The sequence below is a fragment of the Pinus tabuliformis genome, chromosome J, assembly GCF_031772625.1.
Source record: "Pinus tabuliformis cultivar Carrire ecotype Pingquan chromosome J, CPIR1, whole genome shotgun sequence".
Classification (NCBI taxonomy): Eukaryota; Viridiplantae; Streptophyta; class Pinopsida; order Pinales; family Pinaceae; genus Pinus; species Pinus tabuliformis.
The window spans coordinates 1,289,846,672-1,289,859,813 of record NC_142295.1 but is presented as its reverse complement, the minus strand read 5'-3'; the positions used below and the strand labels follow the sequence as shown (position 1 = coordinate 1,289,859,813).

At 40.4% G+C, this 13,142-nt stretch overlaps 1 protein-coding gene across 1 annotated transcript; it reads left to right on the top strand.

Annotated features, from left to right (window-relative positions):
- The first annotated feature begins 258 nt into the window (after window positions 1–258).
- LOC149231993 (cytochrome P450 76T24-like) lies at window positions 259–2,017 on the top strand. The gene is made up of 2 exons (XM_089376409.1): window positions 259–1,162; window positions 1,264–2,017. Exons 1-2 carry the CDS (start codon window positions 266–268, stop codon window positions 1,897–1,899), a joined length of 1,533 nt encoding a protein of 510 aa, XP_089232535.1. The 5' UTR covers window positions 259–265; the 3' UTR covers window positions 1,900–2,017.
- Window positions 2,018–13,142: the final 11,125 nt, after the last annotated feature.

Here is a 13,142-nt window from a genome sequence, read left to right as displayed (position 1 = left end):
ATCTCCATTAATACACTGGGTCAAGATATAGCTGAACCTGTGGACGATACACAGATAGCGTGATCTACAGCGCAGCCCCACGCTATTAATCCAACCTAAATTTCGTTCGTGGACACGTAAGTATTTTTATAAAAAGGTTTCTTATAAGTAGACTGCGTTGCCTTACCTCCACGATCTATAGGAAAGAACGGCTATACGCAAGTACGTGTATCTCTCTTCTCTGTTCTACACAGTGGCCTGCCCCGTTTGCATGTAATCCTTGTCAATGGATATTGGAAGCTTATTATTCTATTCTCTGCTGGGGATCACTTCCGCCATCATATACTTTGTCTTGGACGTGTGCAAAAGAAAGACATACTGCAGGCTTCCTCCCGGGCCTCCGGGATGGCCAATTGTGGGAAATCTGTTTCAGTTGGGTAAAAATCCCCACGAATCTCTGTTCCGCCTGGCCTCCAAATACGGCCCTCTCATGTCTCTCTCCCTCGGAATGAAAACCACTGTGGTGGTCTCCTCTCCCGACATGGCAAAGGAAGTTCTCAAAACCCATGGCCACATCTTTGCAGGCCGAATTGTCCCTCAAGCAGGCAAAGCTCTTTCTCACCACAAGCACTCATTTCTTTTATGCCAATATGGATCTCGCTGGCTTAGGCTCAGACGCATATCCAACACTGAACTCTTCTCTGTAAAGCGGCTGGAAGCTCTGCAAGATCTCAGAAGAGATCAAGCACATCGAACGGTTCATCAGATTTTTGAAGACTCCCGGAAGGGATCAGAGTGTGTGAATATCGGACACATTGCATTTCACTCCGCGTTTAATCTGATAGGCAACATGGCCTTTGGTAAAGACATGTTCGATTCTAATTTACGAGCATCTGAAGATCTGAAAGAAGCTATTTCGAAAATGATGGTGCTACTCACAGCTCCCAATTTGGCCGACTATTTCCCGTGTCTTCGGTTCTTGGATCTACAGGGTGTGTATCGTAATACGGTAATCTGCAGGAAAAAGTCATATGATGTTATGGATAAATTCATAGAGGATCGCCTGGCAAAGAGGAGCAAAAACAGCCACAGAAGTGATGATAGTGAGAAGGATCTCTTGGACGTTCTGCTCGACATGAGAAACGATGAATTTACTCTCATTGACATTAGGGGTTACTTAAACGTAAGTATTTCACCATCTCTTGTTGCTATTATACACACAGAAAGCCTATTGAATCATGAAAACCCTAATAAACAGAGTCTGATTTATAATTCCTTTTGCAGGATATCTTTGTGGCTGGAAGTGATACGACCGCGGAGACAATAGAGTGGGCTATGGCAGAACTCATTCGCAATCCTGGGAAATTGAAACGAGCCCAAGCCGAGCTGGAAGAGGTTGTTGGTCTCAACCGTAGGATGGAAGAAAGTGATACCGAGCGTCTCCCTTATCTCCGCGCAGTGGTGAAAGAAGTGTTCCGATTGCACCCGGCAGGTCCTCTGCTCGTCCCGCACAGAGCAGACAGCGATTGTGAAATCGCGGAATTCGTGATACCCAAACACAGCCGAGTACTGGTGAATGTGTGGGGGATGGGAAGGGACCCTAAGATCTGGAAAGAGCCATTAAATTTCATGCCAGAGAGGTTTATCGATGATGAGATATGTGGTAAGGTGGATTACAAAGGAAAACACTTCGAGCTGATACCGTTCGGGGCAGGCACGAGAATATGCGTGGGGCTTCCATTGGCAAGTCGGATAGTTCATTTGACGTTGGGGTCGCTTATCCACTCGTTTGAATGGGCACCGCCCAAGGGGACGCGTGCGGAGGAGTTAGACATGAGCGAGAAGTTTGGACTGGCGCTCCAGAAGGCAGTCCCCTTGGAAGCAATTGCCACGCCACGCCTACCATCTCATTTGTATTAGAATTTTGAATTAGTGTTACATTTATTTGTTTTATATAAAGTAATTAATAAAGTTGCATAGCTAGTGTTTATTGCGATTTAGTTTAAATAAAACATCAATGTGTTGTGTTGTAAGACTGGACTTTCAATAATAATAAAATTGTGAAATAAGTTATATTATTATTGAAAATTGTGAAATAAGTTATATAAATATTTGTTCAAACTTTTTTCTTTATTGATTTTTTAAATGTTACAATTAAATATTTTATAATAATTAAGAGTATATATAATGGGTAATTTTTTTCCTTTATTGATTTTTTAATGGTTATAATTAAATATTTTATAATAATTAAGAGATATATATAGAATTGATATTGAAGAGAATGATAACAAGAAAAGTTTTTATATTTATTTATTTAACATTAAATGATGACATTTTTTATATAATATTTATGTTATAAGGTCAAAGTTATTGTCATTGAACTTATGTTGAGCAAGATACTTATGGGATATTAACTTAGTAGGCATAATGTGGCATTGTGTTTGACTGGAATTAAATGACATCTTAGTTAACTATTGTTAAGATGCAAAGATTTTGTCTTTATTTGTAAGTTTCGATGGTAGTATTATATGGACTAATGGTTGCAATGTCAAACTCATTGTTGTCAAACTAATTGTTGTCAAACAATTTATTGATATTTGTTGATCTTGCTTGATAAAATCTAATGAAATCTACCTATGTTCAGAACTTTTGATACAAATTGATTTACCATTTATTATCTTCCTTTGAATCGACAAATGGTACACTTCAGTCATTTTTTTTTTTTTTTGTAAGTTCAACAATAATGAGGCTACATCATGGTCATGTCCAAGAATAACAATTGAATAGGGTGGAGAATTGAACGAGTGACTTAACATCTAGGAGTGTCTTAACAATGCAGTGAATTAGTGTCTATCCAAAACATCTTGGACAACTAAATTAAAATAATAAAAATATGGAGTTGTTTTACATTTTATTTATTGATTTTAATTGAGATGTATTTACTTCAATCATATGTTTATGAAATGAAAAATGGTTTTATTATTTTACTTTAATTTAATATATTGATTGATTAAATGGTTTTATTATTTGTTAAATGTAATAGTAATTTACTTCATTTTTTCATACGTAAATTTAAAATGTAAAACAATTAACTTTTGATTAGAGTAAAATAATATTATTTTTTATTTGAGTGAGGAAGCATTTGGATAATATTGAGATATTTTGATTTTGAATTTTCTCTCAATTAATAAGTAATTCTATATAAACATGTGTTTTTGGAAATACCCAAATTTGTTGGTTTGTGTGGTGATTTCAATAACCTTATGACTAAATAAAGCATGTGCTATAGATGCATGTGTATGCATGTTATAATACTTGAGTGAAATGATAATTTTGTCTTTATGAAATTTAATTTCATATATATTCTATAGTGTATATATATATATATATATATATATATATATATATATATATATATATATATATATATATATATATATATATATATATAAGTAATAAAAAAATAAAAATTAATTTTATTTATTTCTAATTCCATGATCCATGTCATTATGCATTGGTCACTTTATCATCTTTAACACTTTATTATTCTTTTTCTTCAAGACATTTATTGTGCATTTGTTTCCTTTTATTTATGTTTATGGGGCTCTGTCACATCCTCAATACCATACATAAAAAAAAATTACGATTACCATATAATCTGACTTACTACAAAGAATACTTCTTAACTAAGTATTACCGCATATGAATGCGTTATTAAACACGGTGCATTTACCAACCATTATACTATATAACATTGTTAATTTATGCAGTCGGGTTTCAACACCTTACTATGTTGTTTATGCGCTGACATGATACATATGCTTTGCATGGTGTTTGGGTTGTGGCCGTATTGACTCACATCTAAGCTCTTAACCCTATGACCCTGCCCAGTACACGATATATTAATATAGCGCGGATTTAGGTGGTCCGACCGCAGCCATTGCAGGCGCCAGGTCATCTATTGTCTTTATGAGTTTAGTCCACCGCTTGGCAGGTGGCATGACCTGCCCACCCCGCCATGTGACACCTCGGGCTCGGGTATCTCGGTTACTCCGCTACAGCTTCCCGCTATACTTCGACGGTCAGGATCTAAATCTCAGATCGAACGGATGGGAAAAGTCGAGGGTTTTAGGGCTGCTCAAAACCCCACCGGAGCGAGCCCAGAACTCATTTTTCACAGTTTCCTCCGACTCCTCTTGGTGCTCTGATGCCGGATCGAGACCTCCAGCTTCATCTTCACATCTTGCACGACCTCAGGAGAACGTGAAGTGCTCGGCGTTATGCCTGCTTAGGTAATGGCCATCTGGTTTAAATTAGAGTTTGCATTCAGCATGATTTAACCTATTATCCACTCACGGTTCATTCTAATTTGTTCTCTTGCTGGCAAGGTGTGCAGATGGGTCCGGTCATGCCTTTCCGACAGTGTCACAGTCTTTAGGCTCAACACCACTGTCCTCTCGGCGGCCACAGGTAAGTTCATTTCTCTTATTGCACTTTTCCCCTGTATGTGAGAGCTCAGTAGTCCCTCGTTCTTGATAAATTCGTGTGTTTGATTGTGGCAGCCCGTCATTCGAACACTGGTTGACCCTTCTTCGATTGGTTGAGGTATTTACAGGCGGACTCTTACGGTTTACATGTGGTTGTTATTTTGTTGAGTCTATGTCCAGCACCGGGAACGCACAGTCCATGGCGACCCGCGTACTCTGTCTCTTATATCTGTAGATTTGTTTTGTTATGGTGTAATCGCCCCTTTCGGCATTTTTAGACATTGAAGTTGTTTGTACTTGATACTTGATGTTGTACAGGACCTGGCCCTAATGCACAGTCTTGGGTTATGAATCCAGGTTTTTTTAATTTTGAAAGTTTTCTATTATATATACTTGCACGATAATACCCGTCCAGGGTTTTACTATCGAGGCGTTTTGTTTTTAGTTCATATATATATATATATATATATATAGCCGGAACATGGCTCTGTTCGAACCCCCTCTGGTTGCCGCGCTCTGAGCAATGTTATTGAAATGGGTTGCATGCTTACAAATGGTAATATAAATCTCGGTTAGTATTTCTTTACTTATTGTTGATTTCCGTCTCTACTTATGGTAAGCTGCCCGTCTCAGCGACGACAGGGCTCTTGATTTACTTTACGTTTTCGTTACAGTTTCAGGGAAAACGTTCCGGTATTTCCATATGTTTTTGCCAATGTTAGCTTGCTATGGATAATATCAGTTTGTTGTAATCGGCATACCATATTTCTTTCATTCAGCCAGTCGCATAATACACATGTATAAATTATTTCTACAGTCACATGCACGATTTTCCTTGATCTGTCATCTCGTTTCCTTGTCATTTTTTATTGAACCGATTCCTCGGTGTCTGTAACTGTAACGTTGCTATTTGCTAATAAAGTTTGTAAAAGTTAGGGTATGGCTCTCCATCTCGTACGTTTGCAGAATATGCTTATTTCCGTCTGTGTCTGGAATAGTATACTAGCTTCTTGCTTTTCAACCGATTTTTACAAATATACATGTATTTATTCCGGCCTGTTAATGTATATCACTTTCGAACCTACCGTCGATATTTAATACTCAGGCTCAATATTTCAAACTTGTTCTTATCGGTAACAGTTTGTTTGTATTCAAGGTTCCACACTGCTGGTCCCATTAATCGTTTTTCTTGCTTGAGACTATCTCTGTCTCCTTGATTGCCTTGTATTATGTTAATCATTTTATAATCTGTTGTTTAGCTGAGAACTACACCTGTGTAGCTATGTTAACAGTTTAGCAAGTTTCAGGTCATGCCTAACAATTAATAGCCTGTCTTTATTTTAAACTACATCTAGGCAGTTATATTATTAGCATAACAGTCATCTTGGGAATGAAACAAAGTTATCATTTAACCACTGTAAGTCTACTGTACATTCCTCACTTTAATTTCAATAGAGACTCTGCAATTTGAAACCATACCTGGTTCACCAGAGTCATGAACAGGTACCTAAGCAAGTCTTCAGTACCTTGATTCTGCTCTTCCACCCAGCCATGAGATCCATCTCTCAGACAGAATTCTCCCCCGAGCCATCTTGTAGGCCTCAAGCCCTCAACAAGATCTGTGCACCTTGTGCCTGGTTATCTGGTCTCTACCAGACTTAACCCGTTACCTCTTGTATTTTCTTTTTCCTTTTCCTTAGAAAAGATTTCTTCTGTTTGTCCCCACAGCACAGAACTTCCTCCCTACAACCAGGACTTTTCCTGTTTGGGAGGGCAGTTTCAATCAGTTATTACAACTGATCCCTTTCTTTGAAATCCACCTCCCAGAGGCTGCCAGCATTTCAAGAAAATATTTAAATTATTCAATCATTCAGTTTATCAAAGTTTTGTTTCTTTTAAACATAAAATAACAACTGTCTTTTACCATAGTAAAATTCAGATTTACATCTTCTGGGGTCATTACATCTCCCCCTCCTGTGATTGGACATCGTCCCGATGTCTGTTTCCCTTAAACAAATTCGGGTAAGCTTCTTTAAGGAGTTCCTCATCCTCCCAAGTGGCCTCTTCAGGCCCATAGTGCTGCCACTGCACTTTAGCTTGGAAAATAACCCGTTTCCGCAGCCGCACTTCTCTCCGGTCGAGAATGTTCAGTGGTTCGACCAGAACCTCGCCTTCCGGCTCGACCTGCAAACAACAACAGATTTAGTTATTTCCTTGTTTAAGAACAAAGCTTATCTAGAATGACCAGATTAATTCTTACCCGAACATCCTGCCATTGGATCACATGTTTAGGATCGTAGACGTATTGTTTTAATACGGAGACGTGAAAAACATTGTGGATCTTAATATGGCTTGGTAGGGCGAGTTGATAAGCTACTGGCCCCACTCTTGCCAGGATTTGAAAAGGTCCAAAATAGCGAGGTGCAAGTTTGGCACACCCACTCCACTGCAAGGTACTCCTTCTGGGTTGAATCCTTACAAAAACATGGTCTCCGACCTGGAATTCTTTGAACCTTCTTTTCTGGTCTGCAAAACTTTTTTGTCTATCCTGAGCAGCCTTTAAGTTGTTACGCACCTTTTTCACCATGTCTTCCATTTCTTTGAGCATATCCGGACCAAACCTTAACCTATCCTCAGGTCCACCCCAACTTGAGGGTGTGCGACACTTTCGCCCATACAGAACCTCAAAGGGACTCAGCTGTGTTGAGGAATGATACCCATTGTTATATGCGAATTCGACCAGGTGGAGGTATTCCTCCCATTGGGTTGGTTTCATCATAACACATGCTCTCAGCATGTCCTCCACTACCTGATTCACTCGTTCCGTTTGGCCATCGGTCTGGGGATGATAAGCTGTGCTAAAGTTCAGCTGTGTTCCCAGTTCAGCAAACAATGTCTTCCAAAAGGTTGATGTGAACTTAACATCACGATCAGAGATTATTACCTTCGGAAGTCCATGCAATTTGAACACATTTTGCATGAAAATATGAGCAATTTGCACAGCCTTATATGTGGATTGCACAGGTATGAAATGTGCTGCCTTACTTAACTTATCCACTACCACCATAATGGAATCATTATTTTTCTTCGTTCGAGGCAATCCGGTTATAAAGTCCATGGAAATAGTCTCCCATTTCCATTCCGGAATGGGTAAGGGTTGTAGCAGCCCTGCTGGATGCAAATGTTCTGCCTTGATCTGTTGACATTCTAGACATCGCGCTAGATACTCAGCTACCTCCTTCTTCATTTTTGGCCAGTAGTATTCCTTCCGAAGTGCGGTGACCATTTTCTGGTACCCTGGATGCCCGGTATAATGGCTGATATGAAATTCGTCCAGAATCAGTTTCCTAAGACTATCTTCATTGGGTACATACAACCTTTTATTAAAATACAGCATTCCGGCATCATCCAGCTCATATCCCTGTTGTGTTTCCTTACCAGAAAGTTGTTGTACCTGCTGTTTAATTTGCTGGTAAACAGCATCTTGATCAGCTGCTATTTTTATCCTTTCAAATAGGGTACTCTGCCATTTACTGACCGAAATCTTGCACACGCATTGTACCTTTCGACTCAATGCATCAGCTACCCGGTTCTCCTTCCCCTTTAAATGCTTAATTTCAAAATCAAACCCACTTAAAAAGTCTGCCCAACGAGCTTGTCTCGTATTTAAGGTGGGTTGGCTGAAATAGTTTGTTAAGCTGTGATGGTCTGTCAACAACAGAAATTTTCTTCCCAAAAGATAATGTCGCCACATTTTCAGTGCATGGATAACAGCTGCCAGCTCCAAGTCGTAAGCAGAATATTTCTGCTCATGTTCCTTTAGTTTCCTTGATTCGTATGCAATTACTCTTCCTTCTTGCATCAGCACTCCTCCCACACCTTCTTTACTCGCGTCAGTACAGACCACGTAATCTTTATTAGGATCAGCTATACTCAAAATGGGCGCGGTGGTGAGTAAGTGCTTAAGCTGTTCAAAGCTCCGCTGACATTCTGAGGTCCACTTAAATACCTTTCCCTTCTTTTGTAAGGAGGTGATGGGGTATGCTACCCTTGAAAAACCTTCCACAAACCTTCTATAATAACCCGCTAGCCCCATAAAGGACCTAATATCTGCCACGTCCTTTGGTATGGGCCACTCCATTATAGTTCTGATTTTTTCAGGGTCTACTGCAATCCCTTCCTTTGTGATTACATGGCCTAAGTATTGTATCTCCTCCTTAAAGAAATCACATTTACTAAAATTTGCATATAATTGATGTTCTCGCAAAGTTTGCAACACCACTCTAAGGTGTTCCTCATGCTCCTTCCTTGATCGGGAGTAAATCAGAATGTCGTCTATGAATATCAACACAAATTTATCTAAGAACCTATGAAACACACTGTTCATCAAGCACATGAAGGTAGCAGGTGCATTGGTCAAACCAAAAGGTAGCACCACGAAATCGTAATGCCCATACCGGGTTCTGAAAGCTGTCTTAGCGATATCCTCCTCTTTAATTCTAATCTGATGATAACCAGATCGCAGATCGATCTTAGAGAATATCGTTGCCCCCTTCACTTGATCAAAAAGTTCGTCTATCCTGGGCAAAGGATATTTATTTTTGATCGTGAGCTTATTCAGCTGACGATAATCAATACACATCCGAAAAGTTCCATCTTTCTTTTTGACAAATAACACTGGGGCTCCCCAGGGTGATACACTAGGACGGATGTAATTTTTGTCTAGCAGCTCCTGCAGTTGCATTTTTAATTCTGTTAGTTCTGGTACACTCATTCGATATGGTGCCCGGGACACGGGTGCTGCCCCTGGAATCAATTCAATGGTGAAGTCCACATCTCTTTTAGGTGGTAATCCCGGTACCTCCTCGGGAAAAACATCTGCAAATTCTTGTACCACCGGAATGTTACCCAACATAGCAATTTTATCTTTCTGATTTGCGTATCCCACCTGAATAGCGTTAATTTGACATTTCTTTCTGATGCATTTAGCTAACTGCGATGCTGTAATGGGTCGAATCTGTACAGGATGCTTGATTCCTTGTAGTTCCTGTTGCTCTCCCCGGTCATCCTTATAGTAAATAGTTTTTGTCTTGCAATTCACTAGGGACCAGTGTTTCTCCAGCCAATCCATCCCAATCAAGATGTCATATGAACCCAAGGGTAGTATGTTTAAGTTTGCCACTATTGGCTGTCCTGCTATGGTTAAAGAGCAATTATTTATTTTGGCCAAGACCCGTCTCTTGGCTCCTGTAGGTAATTGAACCAACCACAGATTTCTGAATTTTTCAGATTGTAACTTACACTGTTCTACTATCTTTGGGCTAATATAACTTAAAGTAGCTCCTGGATCAATAAGAACAGCTATAGAAAAGTTTGAAATTTTACCTTCAAATTCAACCATAGTCGGCTGGTATTCCGCTTGCCGGTCCTCCAAGGCTGCATTAATTCTGGGTACACTACGTGCCACGTCCCCAACAGTCGATGCTTCATGAATTTGGGATATCTGGTCCGTCCCCTTTCGCTGTGGGCAGTTTTTAACATAGTGAGGTCCTCCACAGCCCCAGCATTGAATTGGGGGTCTGGTCATCCCTTCACCTTCTGGCCTACCAGGCTGCTCACTTACTCTAGATTCACTTATTGGCCTAGCTCGGGGCGCACTCTTCGCTGTAGTTCTATTGTTTAATCCTTTACCAGCCCCCTTACCTCCATTGCTGCGACCTCCCTTGCTGCTTCCAACCATCCGACTACTCCTTTTTTCATTCCATCTTTTATTTGAAGCATCCCCCTTCTGTTTACTCTGCTGGTAGCAGATCCTTGCTTTACGAATAGCCTCATCCATGGTCCTAGGATTGTCAAATTCAATCCTCTCTCTTATATATGAAGGTAAGCTGCTCACAAACCTTTGTACCTTGGCCTTTTCCTCTTTGATATAAGGTACATAACGTAGCAGAGAGGTAAAGCGATTAATGAACTCGTCCATAGTCTGTTGCCCCAGTCTTAAATCATGGAATTCTCTTGCCTTCTCATCGTAGAAGCGCTCGGTCAGGTACCTTTCTTTGAAGTATTTCTGAAACTTCTCCCATGTAATGGTTCGTTCACTTACCCCCTTGACAATCTTGATTTCCTCCCACCACAAGGTTGCCTTACCTTGTAACTGGAAGATAGCTAGTTTCACCTTCAAGTTATGGTCATACTCATACAACTGAAAATATTTATTCATATTTATTAACCATGCTTCAGCTGCTTCTTCCTGTTCGCCATCGAAATGTGGGGGTTTAATTTTTCGAAATTCTCCCTGCAGCTCCATTCTCTGACGTTTTGAGGTTTGCTGCTCTGGTACATTGTCAGAATGATCCTCTTTGCCTTCTGAATTTTCAGGTTCAATCTGATAGTCTTGTTCTTCTGTCACCCTCTGCTGTTCCGCGTTGGGGTTAGATAAAGGTGGATTTTTCCTGTCCGACAAACTCTTCAGAATTATTTCTTGTTCTACTGTCAAACGCGCGTTGTCTTCTCGCAATCGTGCCATCTCATTTTTCAACTCCTGAACAGTTTCCAGTATTGCAAGATTGGTACTTCGTGTTTCCTCACCCAACTGTACCCACAACTCTGGGTTCTCCCGAGGGTTACTGCCGGCTCCTTGCATTTCACTATTTTTTTCCTGACTTAACTATCAGTTGTTAAATTCCTGTATCTCACCCCTAAAGAGACAGAAACAACAGTTAATTAATTTATTAATCTTTATATGTATACATGGTATAATTTCCTGCACAGTGAAACATGTCATTTTTGAGGCCACAGTGTTGAAACTGGGCTCTGATACCAAATTGTCACATCCTCAATACCATACATAAAAAAATTTTACGATTACCATATAATCTGACTTACTGCAAAGAATACTTCTTAACTAAGTATTACCGCATATGAATGCGTTATTAAACACGGTGCATTTACCAACCATTATACTATATAACATTGTTAATTTATGCAGTCGGGTTTCAACACCTTACTATGTTGTTTATGCGCTGACATGATACATATGCTTTGCATGGTGTTTGGGTTGTGGCCGTATTGACTCACATCTAAGCTCTTAACCCTATGACCCTGCCCAGTACATGATATATTAATATAGCGCGGAGTTAGGTGGTCCGACCGCAGCCATTGCAGGCGCCAGGTCATCTGCCGTCTTTATGAGTTTAGTCCACCTCTTGGCAGGTGGCATGACCTGCCCACCCCGCCATGTGACACCTCGGGCTCGGGTATCTCGGTTACTCCGCTATAGCTTCCCGCTATACTTCGATGGTCAGGATCTAAATCTCAGATCGAACGGATGGGAAAAGTCGAGGGTTTTAGGGTTGCTCAAAACCCCACCGGAGCGAGCCCAGAACTCATTTTTCACAGTTTCCTCCGACTCCTCTTGGTGCTCTGATGCCGGATCGAGACCTCCAGCTTCATCTTCACATCTTGCACGACCTCAGGAGAACGTGAAGTGCTCGGCGTTACGCCTGCACAGGTAATGGCCATCTGGTTTAAATTAGAGTTTGCATTCAGCATGATTTAACCTATTATCCACTCACGGTTCATTCTAATTTGTTCTCTTGCTGGCAAGGTGTGCAGATGGGTCCGGTCATGCCTTTCCGACAGTGTCACAGTCTTTAGGCTCAACACCACTGTCCTCTCGGCGGCCACAGGTAAGTTCATTTCTCTTATTGCACTTTTCTCCTGTATGTGAGAGCTCAGTAGTCCCTCGTTCTTGATAAATTCGCGTGTTTGATTGTGGCAGCCCGTCATTCGAACACTGGTTGACCCTTCTTCGATTGGCTGAGGTATTTACAGGCGGACCCTTACGGTTTACATGTGGTTGTTATTTTGTTGAGTCTATGTCCAGCACCGGGAACGCACAGTCCATGGCGACCCGCGTACTCTGTCTCTTATATCTGTAGATTTGTTTTGTTATGGTGTAATCGCCCCTTTCGGCATTTTTAGACATTGAGGTTTGTCTGTACTTGATACTTGATGTTGTACAGGACCTGGCCCTAATGCACAGTCTTGGGTTATGAATCCAGGTTTTTTTAATTTTGAAAGTTTTCTGTTATATATACTTGCACGATATTACTCGTCCAGGGTTTTACTATCAAGGCATTTTGTTTTTAGTTCATATATATATATATATATATAGCCAGAACATGGCTCTGTTCGAACCCCCTCTGGTTGCCGCGCTCTGAGAAATGTTATTGAAATGGGTTGCATGCTTAAAAATGGTAATATAAATCTCGGTTAGTATTTCTTTACTTACTGTTGATTTCCGTCTCTACTTATGGTAAGCTGCCCGTCTCAGCGACGGCAGGGCTCTTGATTTACTTTACGTTTTCGTTACAGTTTCAGGGAAAACGTTCCGGTATTTCCATATGTTTTTGCCAATGTTAGCTTGCTATGGATATTATCAGTTTGCTGTAATCGGCATACCATATTTCTTTCATTCAGCCAGTCGCATAATACACATGTATAAATTATTTCTACAGTCACATGCACGATTTTCCTTGATCTGTCATCTCGTTTCCTTGTCATTTTTATATTGAACCGATTCCTCGGTGTCTGTAACTGTAAACGTTGCTATTTGCTAATAAAGTTTGTAACAGTTAGGGTATGGCTCTCCATCTCGTACGTTTGCAGAATATG

What these genes read in the sequence shown, in the direction of transcription:
- LOC149231993 (XM_089376409.1), top strand. Translation starts at nt 266, where the DNA reads ATGGATATTGGAAGCTTATTATTCTATTCTCTGCTGGGGATCACTTCC. An exon ending in ACATTAGGGGTTACTTAAAC is followed by an intron (nt 1,163 to 1,263) that starts GTAAGTATTTCA and finishes TTCCTTTTGCAG; the next exon opens with GATATCTTTGTGGCTGGAAG.